Source organism: Pyricularia oryzae, chromosome 3, assembly GCF_000002495.2.
Source record: "Pyricularia oryzae 70-15 chromosome 3, whole genome shotgun sequence".
Lineage (NCBI taxonomy): Eukaryota > Fungi > Ascomycota > Sordariomycetes > Magnaporthales > Pyriculariaceae > Pyricularia > Pyricularia oryzae.
The window spans coordinates 382,196-402,568 of NC_017849.1; the positions used below are offsets into that span (position 1 = coordinate 382,196).

Consider the following 20,373-nt stretch of genomic DNA (forward strand, 5'->3'; position numbering starts at 1 on the left):
AAACCCCCGTCGCGGTGGGTGGGCACGCCGATATTTCCTGTAAAACTCATCCCCTGGGCTTGCGCCCATGCCGTCAGTTGGTCCCCTCCGCGTGCGTCTGCGCGGCCCGGCTGGTATGCAGCAGCCGCTACGTTAAAATCGCCGCCTAGCACCGTGGGTCCATTTGGCACGGTATTGCATACCATTTCCAGCGCGGCTTCAGTGCCCGGAGCCCTATATACGTTAACAAACAATATTCCGTTAATTTCGAGCCAGAGTATGTCCCGCGTATTTTGGCCCTGCGGTAGCCGTCGTTGTGCGGCCCTTAGGGCTGCCCCCTTCTTGACGTAGGTGAGCACCCGGGGCCGGAGCCCAGTTATGGCTTCGTAAGTGTTGGCGTGCCATTCGTCCACTGGCGCAAAAACATCATAGCCCGGGTGCGTTTGTGTAGTCGTATTTAGCCCGCACCATGGCTCTTGAACGTTAACCAGGTCCACCTTTCTCTGGTGGCACAACTCCAATAGGCTCAGATGCACACCCATCCTTTTACCTACGTTGGCCCAAACTACGTCGAGGCATTCCCGCTGCATATTGCCGAGCGAGTATTTCGTCATATTAATCGACGGGTTGCTTCCAAGTCTATCCCATCAGCGGGGCAAGGTTCGGCAGCCGCTGCGTCCTCCTCCATTTCGGCTGCCCAAACGATTTCGTCGTGCACGCGTTCCTGTTCAACCTGCAGGAAGTTACGGATGTCCGCCCCTGCCGCCTCGCATGGCCGCGCTCTTTTGTTTGAAATGCTCGATCGGGAGCTCGAGGTTTGCGAATGCTGCGATAAGGTGCTTAGGACCGGGATTGCAGGTGCTGGCTCTCGGCGGGCCGTTTCGGCCCGGTCGTTGATAATCGCGGCACGGTTGGCACGTCCGATTCTGCGAATCCCCTTAAGTTTACGCTGTGAAGGTCGTTCAAACTTCCCATTTACCACCAAAGGTCGGGCAGGGCAATTCTCATGTCCGGATGGGAAATGGCCGTGGCAATTAACGCATTTGGGGGCTGCCTTGCACGGCTCTTCCTCTGTCGCATGTTTTGCTTCACCACATATGCCGCAACGCGCTTGCCGTACGCAGCGACGTATTTCGCAATATCCCTGGCAACCGTCGTGGTGGTGTGTAATTTTGCGTGATTTTTCAACCTTCCGCGCACGTCTCGACACTCCAAAAAGCTGAAAGGGCTTTACGGGTTGAAGGAAGGACACTATCCACGTGCCCTCAGCCGTATGTGGGTCGTAACCATGTTTGGAAATATGCCAGTTGACTGGCTGCTGGCCTGCTGCCACGGTAATCTCCTCCTGGATTACCTCATGTACGTCCTTTCTTCCGTCCAGGCAATTGAGCGTTCGGGGCACTCCAGAAACGGCGTATGTGTGCCAGGTTGTCGGGACAGTGACTTCCCGCGCGTCCAATGCGTCCATAATGGCCTTGACCGCGCTGGGGTTGAGGAGTTTTTGCCGTGTTTCCTCAGAGGCCACCGTAACACCCCAGCCCGTGGGGGTACGCTTGGCGTTTGGGATTTCACTGTGTGGCACCGAGACCAACTCGGCCAATTTGGTCGTTACCGCGTATGGCTCCCTCGTCACCATCCGCAATTTGTCATTTACGCGGATCAGGATGCGGTTGGACGGCTGTTCTGTCAAACGTTTCGGGGCTTGGGAGCGGTCCCGGCCCGATTGGGAGGGAGTTGCGGAGCTGTCAGGTGCATTGCCGGGCGTCGTACGTATCGGGTACGAGCGCGTGGCCGGGGTTAAAATTCGCGTTGGGGCCGCCGCTGGTGGCGTGGCGGCTCGCTCGGCCCATGTGACCGATTTGTTAGTGGGCGTGCCTCTGCCTTTAGAGGCCGACGACGCCGTGCCCGTCCTCGTAATTAAAATGCTGCGCCTTTCGCTGGAACTGGTCGGCGAACGCGACGGGGAGCGCGAACGCTCTTTTTCAGGGAGGGTGCGACTGAGGAACCAGCCGCTGATCACGTCGTCAAGTTCAAGAACAATTCTCCTAAGCGCGGCGTCCTCCGGGGCCTGTAAACTTTCGAGCTTGGCTGCAAAGACCTCTTCGAGCCAGCTGCCGACTGTTTCCACGTTTTCCAACTCCTGCTGCAGTGTTTTGATGGCCAGGGCCGGGAGGCTGGAGTACCTTCCGCGGCCAGCCGGCTCAGGCGCGTTAGCGGTGCGCGTGTCGAGAGATACGTGTCCTGACTCGGCCTGGCCCTGCGGCAAAGCCTGCGGCGTGCTCTGCGGGCGCGCGCGGCGGTTTGAGACCTCTGGTGAGGCCATGACGACCGGCGCCCGGAGGGCGAAAATTCTTCAGCTGTTAAGCTTATTGGTGTGTTTGGGTGTGAATCGCTAACAAAGGTGGGTCTGACCCATGAATGGTGGAGGATGCTTGGCTTTTTTGACGATGATGCGAAATCGGGATGTCGGGTACTATCACTCGGACCCGTACTCGATGGCCCGACTCTGGGTCTGGAAAAGCGACAAGGACGACTTCAACCTACTCGAACGGGTAGGCGAGGAGAGCCGCAGGAGACAGGGCTTACCCAAGGACCAGCGCCCGCCCGAGCACTGTACCGATGATCCACGGGCCTTTTTCAAGCCTCCGCCCAACGACGTCGTTGCAAAGCAGCAGGCAGAGGTGCGGGCAGCGTGGCTGGTCCACAAGGAGCGGATTCGGGCACAGATGGAGGCTCAACTAGCCGAGATGCTTCAGTCGCTCACGGATGAGGAGAACTCTGAACTCCAGAGGCTTGTGCAAAAGGAGCGGGAGACGGTTGCAAAGGAGGATGGAGAAGCCGTCAAGAAGGAGGCTGCAGAAGAGGAGGAGCATCGACAACGCATGGCAGAGTTCGATCGCCAGGGTGCCGAAAGGGGAGTGAAGCGGAGGCAAAAGAGATTGGCCAAGACTATGAGGGCAGAGAAGAGAAAACGGCTGGGCATAGAAGACGATGAAGACGACGAAGAAAACGATGAGAGGGATAGCGACGACGACGAATAAGATGACCAAGGTGCCTAGTTGAGCCCTACAAATTCACATATTCTGTCGGCTGAATGCGGCAAGTCACGTCTCTTGCCACTTATATCCAGATTTCAGCGGGTCGACAACATTTGCAGGGGTTGAGAGCTTGAATCTGGCGCTTTACCCACCATGGACGCCAAGTTCATCCAGTTCGGATACCATGATACTTGTGTTGCTCTTTTATTTGCCGGCTAATCGTTTTTTGACAGGTAATGATTATTGTCTCGTCCAGTCCGGCGAGTACTGTGACGATATTGTGGAGATATTCAATGGCAGGTTCACCTTGGAGCAGCTATAAGTCTTGTGCGAGTGCCTCGTTTCCACAATTCTTTTGTCATATAGGTTTTCTGACATGTGATTCCACCTCTAAGACATTCATGGAATTCAGAAGTTGGTGTAAGTGCTTTTTTCGACCCTTTACTTCCCTCGAGAGCCTGGTTTGAATTTATACTGGTGACCTGTCGAGTACTGCTGAGCATAAACAGAACAACTGCTCAAAGCCTCGAACATATGGACGGGCTATTGCATTTGTGTTGGCACAGCGTGATGTCTTGTTTATGATTTCCTTTCCAGGATCAGATTCCTCTAATCAATATTTATCCCATCCATGTCGTCTATCAAAATTCTATACTTCTCCCGTGGGGCCAAGGTGTTATTATCACACACCCCATGTGACAGCCGCCAATGCATTAGTTCTAGTCTGACTTTTGCACTGTATACCTCGGCCACTCCAGTCCGGTTGCCCAAATTATTCTTACCGGGGTCCTCTTCCACCCGCCGATCCCATTCTGGGCTCTTTGCTTTAACGTTACAAAAAAAGAAAATTCAAAATCATCGTCCGAACATACACGGGGTACGCAAACGGGCTCATCAACACACTCGCTAAATGCCAAAATGCCAACTGCCGAGTGCGCCCAAATGCAGCACAAACAAAGTAGCAGACAGTTGGAGAAAAGGAAACAATGGAGAATGGGGGAAATAAAAAGAAGCCAATAAAAAAAATACAAATAAGGAAAAGGGTATAGTCTTCAATTACCTTGCCCCCCCCCTTTTTTTTCACATGCCTTTTCACGGAGCCGCCCTGCACCCCACCGAGCTCATGCCCGGCAGCCGACTGGAAGCCTGCGCCTGGGAGGTGGGATCAGGTCGAGGTTCGGACTGGACCTCGAACTCCATGGCAAAGTATATCTCCAGCGCCCACCCGCCGCCGCCGCCGCTGCGGACGGCCTCGGACACGCCCACGTTTGTGGAGCTGCTCCAGGGCGTGGTGGAGCAGCACGACGTCGTCGAGGCCCTCAGCCGCGACATGCCGCCGCCCCTGCACCCCAGCCGCCCGGCGACCCGCATGCAGCAGCACCGCCGCGCGAGCCGCGCGTCGTCCAGCTTCTCCAGGCACGACGTCCTGGCCCGCGCCAACAGGCTGGTGCGTCGTTGGCGGGCCGCGGGTTGAAGCTGCGGGGTCGGGCGTGTCGCTGGTATTTGGGCCGGCAGCTGTGTTGATAGTGCGCCGCGGGCACTGCCGCCGCCACCGCCGCCGGATATGTGGACCTCGTGGTGGCAGTCGTCGAAACGGAGTCTCGGGACGTCGTCGATGGGAAGGGAGTTTGGCTTAGGCTTTGGCTTTGGCTTTGACTTTTGCTTTGGCTTTGGCTTTGCTTTTGGCTTTGCTTTTGGCTTTTGCTTCTGCTTCTGCTTCTGCTTTGGGCTTCGACGCTGGAGGTGCGGGCAGAGGGCTCTGCCGATGCGGGATATGAGCAGGTCTGTGCTGTGGGGTTTTTGGTCTTCTGGTGTCAATGGCGGCCACACACGGTCTTCTTCATCGTCGTGCTGCGGCGTGGTTGCGGCGGTGTGTCGTCTGGATTTGCGGCGCGCCGACCGCGGCAGTAGCGTGCCTATGCTCTCCCTGTCATGCCAGATCATAGTCGTGACACTTTGTGTTATTCTTCTTCTTGTCTCCTCCGCCCCTTTGGCGGGGGGCTCCTCCTCGCCCTCTCGATTATCTTTGCGGCCGATTCGTCGACCAGGGACGGGATGTCGTTACCCCGAAGCCCAATCGCGCCCGTGGTCGCTTCAGGGCAGAGTTCAAAACCAGCTGCATCACCGGGGACGGGACAAGCGATGGTTTTGCAAAAGAGGGGGGGAAAAGGCAGAAAAGAAAATTGCCTGAGCTATTTATTGCCCATGGAAATAGCTAAAATATGGAAAAGGTAATTCTCTTGGGAAACGAATTCAAGTGTCACATGGGAGAAGCGAGCCAGGATCGGAGCGTATGGAGTTAACTATTCACCTAAATATGGAGGGGTATGAGAGAAGACAAAAAGAAAAGAATAGAAAAGTAGACGAGGGAAATAAAATATCCAAACGTTTATCCAACAATTCGAGACAAAAACTAAGACGTCAGTCGCAACAGGCACCGTAATTTTCCGACCGATCGTTGGACAAAAGTTCAAGCACAAGAAAATAAATGAGCAGAACCAGACCACAGAGTTTCAAGGGTGCATATTCCACTGTAGGATTAGGCTTTCCATCCCGACTTGCACAGATTCCTCAGGCCATTTCCTTTTTTTCTTTTCGAATCGTTTTGCTTTTTTCTTTTTCTTTTTCTTTGCACGGGGAGCGTGGGGGGGAAGGTGCAGGAACTGGGGGGCTAGCATATGCGTTCGAGTGTACTGTAAAGCCCTTCTTCCTCTGCAGCTCATCCAGTTGTTCTATTTTTTTTTTTTTTTTTTTTTTTTTTTTTTGCTCGCGTGGGCTTAAACCAATATCAGACGATCATGGCTTGCCCACGTTTGCTCTTGTTGGTCGAGTCAGTCATCTCGCCGAAAATAAGCAAAAGTACCCCTCTGCCAAGCGCCCAAGACGAAGAAGGATGGAAGGGGAGGGGTAATGTAGAAAAGGAAGAAGAAAAAAAGGAAGAAAGAACAAAAAAGGGAAGGAAAAAAAGAGAAAAGGGTAACAAAAAAGGCACGTTTCTTCTTGTACATCCGATCAACGCATACGGGGCATACATGGAAGAGGCTTTGGAAACCCGTCCGTTCGGCTCTGCATGGAAAAGTTCCTCGTCTGACATTTTAATCGACTGGCGGAACCAAAAAAATAAAAGGAAGAACAAAGAATTAAAGAAGGAATAGGGAAAAGGGAAACAAAACCGACCCTTGACGGGAGGATAGAAACGCGTGTCAGTCATCTCCGCACGTACTAGCCGAAATTCAAAACGACTTGCCTTGTGTTGGGTTTAATCGGTTGATTGTTATTCTTTTTTAGTTTCCTTTTTTTCTTTTTCTCTCTCTTTTTTTTTTCTTTTTCTTTGGAGACGAACCAATCTTGCCTGCCCACCCCAGATGTCGCCTCCCCATTCGATTCATGTCACGGTTCATCTCCAAACTAGTTTCCAGATACGTTTTCGGAGGCTTTCTCGTGTCCTTAGTGGACGCGTATGTCTCCGTCATTGATGCGTCTCGGACGAGCGCTCACGGGAAGCGAGTAGAGGTTCGCATGCATGGCAAGTTGCCCTTGTGGCGTGACAAGCGGGGGACCGGGCTAGGAATGCACAACCACCTGCATGCAGGGATATCTCATCTTTAACTTTTCTTTTTGTCTTCCGTAAGGGGAAAATAAATCACCTCTAATACCTTCATCAAGGTCAGTCGTGTCCTCTGATATATCGTGGCTAGAAACTCTCGGAATTCCACTAGATCTAGTCTTGTTATCTTAGTCAGCCATCAAGACCCAGCTCAGACTTCCACAAACAGTTAGCAGCCCAAATGCATCGGAGATGCTGGAGATGCTCTAGTCGCAACATCCAAGTAGCGCCCCCCGATCGAGAAGGCGGTGGGGTCATCAAGAGGCGATGCAGAAGGTCAGATACAGTATAGCCAACTTTAAAAGTGAAAATCGAATGTAATCATCAGCGACTCGTTCAAAAACTAATACTCTGATTTGCTGACAATATTTTAAGCCTCTATGGTGGGGTCAAGATTTCGGTGAAGCTGTCAGTTGAAGGATGTGTTTAATGGCCGATCATACCCGGGTAGATTGCTAGAATAGGTAATGATCCAGCTCTGGACTAGAACTAGACCAAATCTAGTGTGAAAAGAGTCTGGGCAGATGAGTCACCTAATCTAAGATATCTATCTACCGGTACCTAGGGAGGTAGGTAGAAATGTGATATTATGCCACAAGTACCCTTACCTCATGGAAAGACGATCTAAAAAAAAAAAAAAAACGGTCATGTATCAACCAACCGCCTTGACAACTGCGCCGTGAGGACATGAACATCAAGTCTTCATCACAGAAGCCCATACTTAAAGGTCCAACAAAAACGCTCAAGACATCTCGAATCTCGAGACTTTATAATGTACGTCTTTCCAAGCTCGAACCTAGAATCACAACAACGCGCGCTGCCAACCCAGACAACCTCTAGTCTATACTTGACAATGCATCAACCGCGTATTCCCCAAACACCATAAGTAGCACATTAAACGCGTCCAAATTCAGCTCATCCGCAGACGTAACCATACGTCATCATTAGTATCTAGGCGCCGCGCGAGTGCACACTCAAACCTCCTCACCGGCGACCGCCTCATAGCCACCTCTTCTCCTGCCCCCGACTGTTGACTGCATCCCCGCGGGACTTTCGTACACTTGGGTCCAGTTGACCACTTGTCCGCCCAGCATACCCGCACCCGTCTCGCGACGCCCAAAGACCGGCGCCGGATCACACCAAAAGTCGCGGCAGTTGGTGGCGCAACCGCGGGAGTAAGGGTTCTTGCGTCGCTTCTTCTTGTTGTCGCCGCCGGCTGCTGCGCCGCGGCCCGTCGCCGTCTCGATGAAAGCGTCCACGCCAAGCATGCGTCCCCACTGCTTGAGGCAGCCGCCGTGCTTGTGCTTGTGACTGTGGGCGTGCCCACTTTCCGCTGTGGCGGGCGCTCCGGTGCTGCCGGTAGGAGGCACTCCAGTGGTGGGGTCCAGGGGAGCCCCCGTGGACGTAAATGCCGAGTTGAGCGCTGCTACACCGCTGCTGCGGTGGTCGATGCCAAACATGTTCTCGTATGTTGTCATGGCGCGGGAGACCTGGAGGAACTGCACAAACATGAGCATGCTCACCCATGTCAGTTGCAAAGTTGCCCAGATGCCGACGATGAGTGTGAATGCGTCTGCGTTGATGACTTTGCATAAAGATGGTGCCAGGATGTTGCATTGGTCGGATGCGTTCTTGGAGACGGTTGTGAGATCTGAGCCGTAACAGTCAATAATTTGCATTGACGCGAAAAGACAGCAATGATGATATCTTACATTGATACAAGATAAAGTCAAATGTAATGATAGCGAATGACATCGTTATCAAGTACAGGAAGAATTGACGATGGTTGTTGTTGCCGATGCAGTTGTAAACCCAGGGGCAATGGCTGTGGGATTGAGATTGGTCAGCAAAGAGATCTTCCTGGTGGTGTCTTTCTTGAATTTTAGCTGTGGACCGGCACTTACTGGTCATGCTTGGCCACACAGCGTTGACACCTCCTGCAGTGCTTGCTTCTCAGAGGTGTCCTGATCATGCACGTAACACAAAAGTTGGCCTCGTCAAACTTCCACAACCCAATCAGCTCATCGATGACGGCCTTTTGCTCCGCAATGCCGTTCATCTTGGGCACGAATCCAGGGTCGTCCATCATGCACGAGGTGTAGAAGAACGCGGTCAAGGACGCAAAGACGAGAAACATAAAGTTGAGAAAGTACATTGTTTGGTCAGGAGCTAAGATTAATTGTGTCAAAACTTTGATTTCCAGGCTGCGCTTGCAAGAGGATCGGGTTACTCACCAGCATAGAGCGTCGTTGACGGCATTAGTGTGAACAGCCAGTTCCAACTTGTCCAAAAGAGGGACGCAGCAAATATGCCTGCCAACCAAGGCTAAAAAAGTAGGGGAGCGAATTGGGTCAGTAAGGTAGTCATACCGCTGAGAGCAAACAAAGTGACTACGGTATTGTTGGACTCACTGTTCGTTGAAATGACCGCATTTCAGATGGCGCATGCTGCAGTACGTTCTGCGCGACCCATTGAACTGCAAAGACCACGACCGCACCCACGATTATGGCAAAATATATAGGCATCGCCGCCAGGATATGGAACATCATCCAAACCAACAGGAAAGGCCACAGGAACAGGAATTTGTTCACAAAGCCCTTCTTGTCCTTGAGGAGGTACGAAGCGCCAGGCCACTGGGGCGTGATGGCGTTCCCATCCTCGTCGTATCCGCACTCGCGCAGGGCGCGCCGCCACGCCACCGTGGTGTTGAGCTCCTGCGCCGTGATTGCCGGGGTCTTGCCCGTCTCGGTCTTGGCAAAACGGTCGGCGCCGTACTCAACGATCTTCTGTACGCACCCAGGGCTGCCCTTGACGAGGGCCCAGTGCAGCGCTGTGAAGCCCTGTTCGTCGCGAGCGTGCACCGAGGCGCCCCATCGAAGGAAGACGTCCACGCAGGCGGGAAAGCCCTTGTAGGCGGACCACATGAGGCCCGTGTGGCCGTAGGAGTCGGCGACATCGACCGGGATTCCCTGATGCAGAAGCAGCACCAGCAGCAGGACGTTGCCGTTGAAGGTGCTGATGTGTAGTGTGTTGTAACCTTGCGCGTCGGTGGCCAGCGGGTCGGCGCCGTGCTGGAGAAGAAGGTGCACCGTGTAGTAATGGCAACGTTGGGCGGCCCACTGCAGCGGCGTCGCTACCGAATCGCCGCCTTTCTTGTTTATCGGCGCGCCCTTTTCTATCAGGAACTTGCACATGGCGTATTGGTTGTTGATTGCTGCCCACTTGACGATAGAGTATGACATAGTCAGCACAAGCACGATTTGATTGTAGGTCAGATCAATGGGGAGGGAAGCGTACATGCAACGGCGTGATGCCTTCGTCGTCGGAATATGTGGCATCGAACTCGCCCATCTCGAACAACTTCTCCATGGCCGGTATGTCGCCTATCCGCGCGAGCTGCATTATGTCGTTCTCAGCCGGCTTGCCTCCTGGTATGCTCCCCATCTCCATTTCGTTGTTGAGCTTGGGCTCTGCGGCGCTTGCTTTACTTGGTGGTTGTGCACCTGGCACTGAGCTGCCGTTTTGTGTCATATTGTCTGTCGTTGGCGCTCGCACGTCGCGGGCGACTCTAGTCTAGTAAAAAAATGATGATTTCGTCTCTGGTCTCTATGAGTCTTGACGTCGTCTATCGTCACCGCTAAATGGCACTCGGATGCGTCGCTGTTGTTGTCTCGCGCAAGGAGTCGGACTCGGACTCGGGTCGACTCGGTGGAAAAAGGGGTCGAATGTCGCAATTAAGTTCAATGGCTGTGACTTCCAGTCATCCGACCACCGGTTGTCCAAGGAGCGAGCGATGTGGTATGTAGAGGGTGTGTTTATGGAAAACAACAAGTCGCACAATGCTGACGAGCATGGGAACAACTAAAATTGATGGAATCTAAAGCCAAGCTACTGCTTAGTTAACATCGCGCCCAGCCCGTGTGGTTCACGTTGGACCTAAAAAATCGGTTTATTTGCTGGCAAGCTCGCAAGGCTGACGACGCCAGCTAGAGTTTGCTGGGGGCAAAGCTGGTACAACTGTTACACTAGCAAGGGGGTAGCAAGGGTTTCTCCCCATAAAAGTTGAGACGGCTCGTCTCTGATTGGGTAGACACTTCCGATGGACCCTTGGAGGTGGAATCCGCTTGGCGTCGTTTCGTGCCACTTTGGAAACCTACTTCTCCAAAACATCGGGGTTTCGTGGCTGCGCCAATTACCGCATTACCACATGGCACATTCTCACAAACGCTGAGATATTGCGGCTGCCAACGAATGACAGAAGCATCGGTCAACGAACCCACTGAATTCGGCTAGGTCTCGCGGGGTCGATTGAGTGACGGACCGCAATAGAAAAAGAGGTGCTGTCATCGGTCGCAGCATTGCCAAGCTTCGGAAATTCCCGAAAACTGGCCTTTTCTTCACGCTCACGCGAAGCACTGGCAAAACGCCATCCCGCCTGACACTGTTGGCCAACCCCAAACAGCCCACGACCGCCCACAATGAACGTCCAGGAGCTCCTTAGCCTCCTCCTGGAGCAGGCGCACTCGCCGTCGACCCCGGTTCTCATCTGCGGGATCCTCTTCGTCGTCATCTTCCCGGCCGTGCTGCACTTTATCCTGACCCGGACGACGCAGCACATTGCCCTGCCGACGGTCCTCCTGGCCGGCCCCTCGGGCGCCGGCAAGACGTCGCTCCTGGCCCTCCTCGAGCGCCGCGGCAGCGGCGTCGCCACGCACCCGACGCAGCTGCCCCACAGCGTCGAGCTGTCGGTGGCGAGCCGGTCCGACGACGCCAAGCAGCGCGCGACAAGCTTCCGCGACGACCTCGACGCGCTCGGCGCCGAGGCCTCCAACTTTCTCGTCCAAGACACCCCCGGTCACGGCAAGCTCCGCGGCGCGGCCCTGAGGCGCGTCGAGGCCGCGACCGCCGACAAGATCCGCGCCGTCGTGTTTGTGGTGGACGCCGCTGCGCTCTCGGAGCCCGACGCGCTCGCCGACGCCGCGGCGTTCCTCTACGACGTGCTCATCAGGCTGCAGAGGCGGACGGGCAAGACGACGTCGAGCCGCGCGCCCGACAGCGTGCCTGTGCTCATCGCCGCCAACAAGATGGATCTGTTCACGGCGCTTCCCGCAGTGCTTGTCAAGAGCAACCTCGAGGCCGAGCTGGGCAGGATTCGATCGACAAGGAGCCGGGGCCTTTTGGATTCTGGCGTCGGCACCGACGATATTGATGGCGGAGCCGAGGAGGGTGACGACTGGCTTGGGCAGTACGGAAGTGAAAAGTTCACATTTAGCCAGATGAGGGAGTTTGACATTGAGGTTGATGTATTGGCGGGTAACGTCGAGGGCGATGGACCTGGTGTGGACAAGTGGTGGGAGTGGATCGCAGATCAAATCTGAGTTTTGCGGGCGGTTGAACCTTATCGTCGAGACTTGTCAGAGTACATAACTCCTGATCGAGATTACATCAAACTAATAAAAACCCCAGGGGAAGCAAACAATTTTCGCAAACGTGTGTCGCCATTCATATTGTATTGCGCTCGTAGATGTTGAGTCTACTATAGATGCCTATCTATCTATGCCTGCCAAGCTCCCAATATGCGCCGATATACATTCCATGACTTCCGTGTTAAATCGTGTCTCGTTGCAAGTTTGTCGCCCTCTAGTGCAATAGATAATAAAGTTTATAAGAAGAAACAGATGAGGGAATGAAAAGGACGGGTAAGAAAATAACATAAAAAACACCTAAGAAGATCAAGTCAAAACACCGGCTGCACCCACATTGGCAAGGTCTCTCAAAACCTCAGAGCTTCCAGCACTCTAAGCCTTCAGCTCCTTCATCATCCAGGTCAGGAGGTCAACCTTGGTGACAACAGCCACAGGCTTGGACACTTCGCCGCTCTTCTCAGTGACGATGGCCGCGCTGTTCCACTCGAGGAACTTGCTGAGCACGTCGAGGGGAGTGTTCATGGTGATCTCGACAAAGTTGCGCTTCTTGCGGCCATGTGCGGTCGACATCTTGGCTGCGCCCTCAACATCGCGAGGATCGGTGATAACCTCGTCAAGTCGGCCAAAGTCAAACATGACGTCGCTGACAGGGCTATTGGTCTTGACGCGGCCGCGAGAAACGTAGCTCAGCATGTTTCCAAGTGTAACCAACCCAACGAGCTTGTTGTCGCGCACCACAGGCAGCTGGTCAAAGCCCTTGTCGCGCATCGTCTCAATGGCCTCGGAGCACTTGCTGTCGGCCAGCACGGATGTCACGGGCTTAAGGCGCAACGACCGCACCGTCGCTCCACCGTAGGGGTTGCTGGCCCTCCGCGCCCGAGACTTGTGCAGAGCTTGGGCTTCGGCAACTGCGGGGCTGTCGAGCGTGTCACCGTTCACGCTGCTGTCGGGTGTGGGAAGGAGGAGGTCGTTGGCGGCCAGCCAATCATCGTCGGCAAACTTGGAGAGGTAGCTGCGGATGCTATCCGGGAGGACGACAACCACAACGTCGTCCTCGCCCAGGTTCAAGTCCTTGACGGCTCGAACCATGGCTGCCATCGCGGAGCCCGATGAACCTCCGACAAGCAAGCCCTCCTCAGCGATCAGACGACGAGCGTACATGAATGACTCGCGATCTTCAGTCTTGTACCACTTGTCTACCAACTCGCGGTCCAGAACGTCAGGAATGAAGTCGTAGCCGATACCCTCGACCTTGTACGGCTCGTTCACGCCATTGTCATTCAAGCTTTCAGGCAAGGCAAGAATACTGCCGATGGGATCCGCGGCGATGACCTTGACCGTCTTTGAGTGTTTCCTCAGTCCCCTGGCGAGTCCAGAGATGGTACCACCCGTGCCAGCGCCTGCAACCACGGCGGTGATCTTTCCGCCGGTCTGAGCCCAGATCTCCTCTGCGGTGCCGTGCTCGTGAGCGAGCGGGTTGTTGGGGTTCGAGTACTGGTCAAGGATGTGCGAGTTGGGGATCTCCTTGAGCAGGCGTTTTGCCACGCCGATGTGCGATTCGGGAGCGTCCCAGGCGGCTTGTGTGGGTGTTCGGATGATGGTGGCACCGAGAGCCTTGAGGACAGAGACCTTTTCGGCCGACATCTTCTCGGGAAGCGTGATGATGGTCTTGTAGCCCTTGACGGCGCCGACGAGGGCCAAGCCGATACCGCTATGGGTAATTAGCGCCATGTCACTGTGGCAGTTGGCTAGCAATACAAGCTGGGAGCGGTCTGGACTTACGTGTTGCCACTCGTGGGCTCAATCAGTGTGTCTCCGGGCTTAATTCTGCCTTCCTTCTCGGCCTCCTCAATCATGCGCAAGGCTATTCTGTCCTTGACGCTGCCACCCGTGTTCATAAGCTCCAACTTGCCAAAGACCTGAGCCTTGATCCCCAGCGACTGTGGAATCTTGTTGAGCCGCACCAAGGGCGTGTTTCCGATGAGATCGGTGGCCGACTCGGTGACACTCTGCGCGCCCCGCGCGGCCATGGTGTTGGCAGCCATTCTTTAGATTGTGTGGCGGCGCGATTGAGGGCAGTATACGATTCTTTTGTTTCGTCGGATAAATCGATTTCTGGGAAAGACGGGATTGGTTGGTATTTCACAGCTCTTGTTTGCCGGCTGGCTAGACTGGCTAGCACAGAAATGTAGGCTGGGGAAAGTAAGAAAAAAAGCAGGGCAAAATACAAATGGAGGCAAGAAAAAAATCGTGCCATGTACGTTCCAATGGAACCTGAGTACGTAACTGGTACCTCTTTGGTAACTGGCCTTTGCAACATAAATTTGCCCCGCGCCTCGACTAAAGCCGAAGCTAACCTGGCAGCTGCCCCGCTTGCCCTCGGCTCACTTTGCCGCTTTGACAGTTGCATCAGTCTGTCAATCACGTGCTATGGTTGCATAATTCGGTCTCGGCCTGCTCATAGCTGTGCGATTTTGCAGGTACTTTTTGAAAAGTAAACACAGCAGAATGCACCACGTTATTCGAAATTTGCATAAGCTTTCTCTATTGTGGTTTGTCTTTTACCAAGAACATTTGTTGCCTGAACTATCGCGGTTGACCGATAAATTGCCACGTGATCAGATACCCCAACCGAAACATTATGCGATGCGGTATCCTACCTGTGAGCATGCAATTTTCTGGGAAGAAAAGAAAAAGAAAAAAACAAAACCTTCCAGGCCCGTCGATGAGGGGGGTTAATTCAAAGAAACTACACTAGGGAGCGGTAATTCCAGGGCTTCTTCACGCGATTTTGTTCACTCGAATCATGCGAATGGAGGCTGTAACTGTGTCAAGGGGTGATGAAAAGACAGGGGTAATATTTGGATGCATATTTTCTACATGGCTGTGTCATTCCTCAACACCGGCGTCACATTGGCGGGTATATATACGGAGGTATTCTGCTTGGTACGAAATAAGAAATTACGAAATACGAAACACGCGTATTCATTCAAGGTGGGGCCGTATATCGTAGCGGTCCGATCCGCGCTATGAACTTGAGGCTGTAAGTCGCCCGCCAATGATGGCTTGTCCATAGGCAGCGAATTGAGCAAGGAATGGAGATAGAAAGGCAACATCAATTCGAGTACGAATATAGTCTTGAAGGCACTCTGTCGATTCCTCCGTTTTAGTCAATGTTCTATTCACTAAGCATAATTCCTGAGACTTGAGAACTTATTTGGCAAATCCTTGTTGAGTATACGCTATAAAGTAATTTGGCACCATGTCTGAAGGCAATCAAGGTAGGACATAGCTCAAGATTCTAGAATGCCAACTTCCTTGAATCCACGCTGACGTTAAGTGCACAAAACTGCAGCCCCTGAAAGCCTGTTATTCTACGTGTCAATGCAGGGGCGGCTGCTTTCTTCACGGCAGCGTATGCCATCCTGTGTTTTTTGCACACTTGGCAAGCCCAGTAGGTCAAACTCTACACATAATTACTCTCTTTACTTGATTTATTCCCTTCAATAACGTCAAACTAGCTTCCATATGCAAAGCGGTCCCGGAACTGGGCCTCCACGGGCTGGCTAGTGCTTTCAACCTTGTTATTCACTCTGGGTTTGCAGTGCGAATATTCTGTTCATTCAACTACAGGCATGCTAATGCTTTTATCGCATCGCTGTTCATCATCTACGCCACTGTGTGAGTATTACCCGACCTTCTTGACAAGAATCTCCTGTGGTGTTATGGATGAGGCCAGGCTGATTCTTTCTTATCTCAAAATCAAAAGTCCAATCCTCGAGCTCGCAAACTTACACCTACTCGGTCGCATTCTCTAATATATTCCATACCTTTCACCAATACACCCGGGCCGCGTACTCTCGACATTTCTCTTCTGCTCATGCATAGTTGAGGTCCTCAACTCACTCGGAGTTATGCAAAGCATAGTTGGCACGCTGATCGGAAACTCAAAGACGCCTGAAGGCAGCGGAGTACGTTGCACAGGGCCACGCCCTGATGAAGGCTTCCTTGATTCTGCTGCTTTTATTTGCAGTCATCTTTGTTTCCCTGGCTGGATCTGTCCACCACCGTTGCCTGAAGCGTGGGATCCGCAACCGCAAAGTCACGATCCCTCTCACCACGCTGTATTTCAGCATGGGTTTCATCACAGCCAGGACCATATTCAGAACGGGGGAGAACTTTGCGTTTGAAAATCTCACGGGCACCGTCTCCTCTGGTTCTCAGGCTCTTGACCCTCCGCCGGTCGTGTTGTGCGAGAGGTACTTTTACGTATTTGAGGCGACCTTCATGTTCCTGGCCGTCGCTGTCTCCAACCTCTTCCACCCGGGTCAGTTCTTGCCGTCAAAAAACAAGATCTACCTGGCTCAGGATGGGCAGACTGAGCTTGAGGTGCCTGGTTGGAGCGACAAACGGCCGTTTATTGTGACGCTGTGCGATCCGTTCAACCTTGCGGGATGCTTGGATCGCAAGCCCGGAGCCGATGGTACTAACTTTTGGGAAGACAACGGGTTTGGTTTTCCATTAGAGGCAAACAAAGGCGGTGGCTTGCAGGCCTAGCTTGGCTGCCTTGCGCTTCCACCAGCTTCTGGGACTAATATGCCATCTCTGAATCGAGAACACCGCAAAATGATTTTACCACCATTTGTTTTTTTCGTTGTCGATTGTTAACATGGAACATTCAGCTGAAAACAAAGGCGGCAAAGCCACCATAATCCTGGTGGAGCGTCTTTCTTTGTTACATGCATAATCTAGTTGTCACACAGACGCATCTTCTTTGTTCCAGCGGCCTCTTGAATCGTGTTGTATAATTTGTATTCAAGGAGTGATGGCCCAGATATATGCCGTCACTGTACCCAGAGGACAGAGGCTTCGAAGATTTGACACAATATCAACTCGAAATAGCAAGAATTCTTTCAGCAACTGTCAGTCGTACTCTGAAACACATCTTCATATCGCAACATTTTGTCCAGCATAGCCATGCGTACCTATACTCAACTCCCCACGAACCGTTCCTGCGATATCATCGCGGCCCTCCAAGCCGAGTGTCGCCCAAAGATTGGCCAAGCACGGCGTCACCGTCTCTTGGCTGCCTCTGTTGGGCTCCCCTGCCACCCAAGGCCGCTTTCACTGGGCCGCGTCGGTGCCCTTCTGCAATGGCCGGCGCTCAAAGAAGAGTTCTGCTGCATCTCACGAGCCGTTGTCGGCGGCCACGCTGGTGTTGTCGACACCCTGGCCCCGGAACTCCACGTCGTTCTTGCATTTCTGCTTCCTGGGCTGGCTGTCGAGTCTGACATGGATCTGCAAACCTTACAAGAACTCTTTGGCAAGGCTGTTCAAGCCAGCGCCTGCAGCAGTCAAGGGGTTGGGGCAAATACTGGCCATGAAAAAGAAGTTGCTACGCTGCGCACATATGGGCTGGATGTCTGCCTGGAAATGGCCAAGGAGCCGACTGAAAACGCAGATGTGAACTACGTTTACGCGCGGTCCATTCTCAGGCTACTGCTGCGGATAAGGCGCAAAGATGATTACAAGCACATGGTACACTGGGTTCGGGGTGCGGACTTGTTCACCCAGGTCTGGGTGTTCTTTTCTACCCTGGCGTTTATGCAGTTTGAGGATCTAGACGCTGCCTACGACCGTTTGAGCCTTGGGGAGAAGGCGAGACTCAAGATTGTCGGGCTTTTGAGGAAGGAATTTTAGCAAATACGGCTTAGCGGAAACCTTTTGGCGGTTTAGTCAAGTTCTGAATTGAAACATTCTTTGCTGGCCTAGAGCCCTACAAGAAATCAAGATTTGACGCTAGTTCATGCAGGGTGCTTGTTATGGGACGAGAAACTATCATCCCACGAGAGGCTTGCCTTATTGGGCAATCCATCAGGAATTATGGGAACAAAAAAGGACTCATGATATGCATGTCAGAAATTCGAAGCTTCTAGGCGACCCTTTTCTCTGCCCAAGGTCATTTGCTATCATCGCTGTCATGACTCTGCTTTCAGGATTGCGGGAAAGCCATGAGTAGCTATACATATCGGAGGGGAAAAAAGTATATGCTGAGCACTATACAAAAGGAATAAGGCTGGCTGCAAGTAGGTATACTGTAATTATTTCCGTCATAGATTAAGCTCAAGTCTCAGTTAAGTTAATTAGGATCCCCACTCCCCAAACGTGGGTTGCAAGCGTGCATACTGTAGGTTGGGTTCCTCGGGTCTTACTGGAATCGTCAGCGCTTTTTTGATGCCTGCTAAAAATACAAAAGAGTTGAACACCCAATAGAGCTTTAACGGGAAAAAAAAACGAAAAAAAGGAGGCGACCATCTTAGATGGTTGAGATGTTTATCTCGACAACGACAGGATTCGAACCTGTGCGACCGAAGTCATATGATTACTAATCATCATCATGTGATGGGTTCGAGTCATACCCTTTAACCACTCAGGCACGTTGCCTCTTGGATTGTTGAGCAACGTGACTTGCCGTCAGGTATATGATCCTGAGGTCTTCTCGGACCGGCGGAACTGTCATCATCTCCCACATCCCAAGTATCGAGAGATGGGGGCAAGGCAGTTTTTCGCGGCGCATCCGAGAATCTTAAAAGATAAAACTTACTTTCTGGCGGTATTGACTGCGTATGTCGTATTTTGTTCCTGTTGGCGCTCAATTACCTTTCAAATGACAGTTGTCGAAACAAACTTTGGGACGAACTCTGTAAAGGAAGGCAAGCCAACCGATGTCGATAACCGAGGCGCTATTGGCGTTATAGTGCCGGGTGGATTAAGTGTCCGACTTGCCGGGCTTACATAGTAAGTTTATGGGTTTTGCAACGCTGATTGGGTAAGGATTAGTTGCGGTAACCATCCTGATTCTCGGTCTCCTCCGGGCTATCGCGATGGGCAAGGATAGGTGGTGAATTGATGCTTTCCCCCCGAACTGTGTTTGCGCACGTACTATATATTTCGCCCTTAAACTTGCTTAAATGGAATAGACGCCTGCTGACAGTCCCATTACGAAGCATTGACTTGGTGATTGACACAGCATTGACCCCTTACCATAGTAGACATTGACTCATCCATCCGGAGCAAAATTTTCACATATGTTCATAATGGTTCTAGAACTACTATGTAAACTAGTCATGGTGGGTTGCTTTGTTGACGAGGCAGTCTAGATGCTTGACCGGTGTGCGGCATTACATACGGGATACCCAAACCGATATGGCGTACTATGTAATTACTTTGTAGCTACGTAAGGTATGGTCGAGAAATTCTCCGCTAGGCGATGTGACTTTCTTGGCATTTCAGTTTCGGCGAGAGCATCCGCGTGTATTTTTGTCCTAACCAGACGTAGACGACGTTAGTACCATCGCAGAGATCAATCAAAGTAAGTTGGCACGTGCAGCCAGCGCGCTAAAATATGCAAATACTGTAGCTTGCGCAGATCGCCTTCTTCTCTTTGGATCCGAAGATGGGTTAGGTGAGGTGTACACAGGTCACAGTACCGGCTTAAGTGGGTTCTCGGTTCGCGATCAGGACCTGATTTGGTCCACTGCAGTACGCAATGCGCACCGACCGCATTAGCAGAGATGGATACCAACGAGGGTAAGGTACCGGGGGAAATGGCCTCACCCAGGTCAGGTGATACGGAATCTTTATCGGCCGCCGAACCCCGCAGTCGCCATCAGTAAGCTACTTCGTACCTCGACTGGCGAGCCTGGCATCTTCCCTGGCTTGGCTCAGCTTCAATCAGGTTGCTTGGCTAGGTAGATCTAGAACTAATCTAGGCCTAGTGCTAGGTCTAGTACCTGAGGTACCTAAAAGAAGTTACCTGCCTACCACCCTAGCTAGGTTCTTAGCTGAGTTTTGGGCTTCATTCCACCTTTTTTTTTTTTTTTTGTTCGCCGTGGAGCGTTTTACTTCTCAGTGGTGAGTGATGTCAACAACCTTCTGTGACCACAAATCGACTGTGCACAGTACATTGCTGGGCAAGGGTCCCTTTGATATCACGAATCGCCTGATCCTAGCATGGCAGTGGCCTCCCGAACCTACATCACGTCAAAACGAAGCCCGAGTCAAGCCAGGACCTCCTGCGGCTTCTTTTTCCCCCTCGAAATTTATTTCAAGTCATTGGCTCTCATCTCTTGGCCTTTCTCACAACCTTTTGGTCGGGCTTTGAAAGGCATCACGGCGATTGATTACCACCCCCATGGGCCTGTTTGGTCGCTAGACTGGCGCTTTACGAGACCAATCCGCTGGATTTTTGCTGTCTGCTGCTGCTCCAACGGCGGGTGCATTCCGTGGGGCCCCGCTTCGGCTCGCCTCCGACGCATCGCAC

The 20,373-nt window shown here is 52.6% G+C and overlaps 7 protein-coding genes and 1 non-coding gene across 8 annotated transcripts; 4 read left to right on the top strand and 4 right to left on the bottom strand.

Annotated features, from left to right (window-relative positions):
* Positions 1 to 2,429: 2,429 nt before the first annotated feature.
* Positions 2,430 to 3,045, top strand: MGG_13365 (uncharacterized protein; the record flags this gene model as incomplete). Its single annotated transcript, XM_003711208.1, has 1 exon — positions 2,430 to 3,045. The coding sequence occupies one exon, from the start codon at positions 2,430 to 2,432 to the stop codon at positions 3,018 to 3,020; it is 591 nt and encodes a 196-aa protein (XP_003711256.1). The 3' UTR covers positions 3,021 to 3,045.
* Positions 3,046 to 4,109: 1,064 nt separating this feature from the next.
* Positions 4,110 to 4,961, bottom strand: MGG_16607 (uncharacterized protein; the record flags this gene model as incomplete). Its single annotated transcript, XM_003711209.1, has 1 exon — positions 4,110 to 4,961. One exon carries the CDS (start codon positions 4,959 to 4,961, stop codon positions 4,110 to 4,112), a length of 852 nt encoding a protein of 283 aa, XP_003711257.1.
* Positions 4,962 to 7,012: 2,051 nt separating this feature from the next.
* MGG_07382 (palmitoyltransferase AKR1) lies at positions 7,013 to 10,580 on the bottom strand. The gene is made up of 6 exons (XM_003711210.1): positions 9,922 to 10,580; positions 9,036 to 9,845; positions 8,859 to 8,949; positions 8,529 to 8,793; positions 8,337 to 8,449; positions 7,013 to 8,275 (listed from the first exon to the last, which is right to left on the bottom strand). The coding sequence occupies exons 1-6, from the start codon at positions 10,153 to 10,155 to the stop codon at positions 7,599 to 7,601; spliced, it is 2,190 nt and encodes a 729-aa protein (XP_003711258.1). The 5' UTR covers positions 10,156 to 10,580; the 3' UTR covers positions 7,013 to 7,598.
* A 222-nt stretch (positions 10,581 to 10,802) lies between these two features.
* Positions 10,803 to 12,113, top strand: MGG_07383 (uncharacterized protein). Its single transcript, XM_003711211.1, has one exon. The coding sequence runs from the start codon at positions 11,103 to 11,105 to the stop codon at positions 12,000 to 12,002; it is 900 nt and encodes a 299-aa protein (XP_003711259.1). The 5' UTR covers positions 10,803 to 11,102; the 3' UTR covers positions 12,003 to 12,113.
* A 56-nt stretch (positions 12,114 to 12,169) lies between these two features.
* MGG_07384 (cystathionine beta-synthase) lies at positions 12,170 to 14,375 on the bottom strand. The gene is made up of 2 exons (XM_003711212.1): positions 13,833 to 14,375; positions 12,170 to 13,761 (listed from the first exon to the last, which is right to left on the bottom strand). Exons 1-2 carry the CDS (start codon positions 14,093 to 14,095, stop codon positions 12,423 to 12,425), a joined length of 1,602 nt encoding a protein of 533 aa, XP_003711260.1. The 5' UTR covers positions 14,096 to 14,375; the 3' UTR covers positions 12,170 to 12,422.
* A 937-nt stretch (positions 14,376 to 15,312) lies between these two features.
* On the top strand, positions 15,313 to 16,607 carry MGG_15193 (uncharacterized protein; the record flags this gene model as incomplete). The annotated part of the gene is made up of 4 exons (XM_003711213.1): positions 15,313 to 15,331; positions 15,406 to 15,465; positions 15,587 to 15,731; positions 16,004 to 16,607. 4 exons carry the CDS (start codon positions 15,313 to 15,315, stop codon positions 16,605 to 16,607), a joined length of 828 nt encoding a protein of 275 aa, XP_003711261.1.
* A 420-nt stretch (positions 16,608 to 17,027) lies between these two features.
* MGG_15194 (uncharacterized protein) lies at positions 17,028 to 17,750 on the top strand (the record flags this gene model as incomplete). The annotated part of the gene is made up of 1 exon (XM_003711214.1): positions 17,028 to 17,750. The coding sequence occupies one exon, from the start codon at positions 17,028 to 17,030 to the stop codon at positions 17,748 to 17,750; it is 723 nt and encodes a 240-aa protein (XP_003711262.1).
* Positions 17,751 to 18,389: 639 nt separating this feature from the next.
* On the bottom strand, positions 18,390 to 18,494 carry MGG_20119. The gene has a single exon. It is a non-coding gene; the product is annotated as a tRNA-Ser (tRNA).
* Positions 18,495 to 20,373: the final 1,879 nt, after the last annotated feature.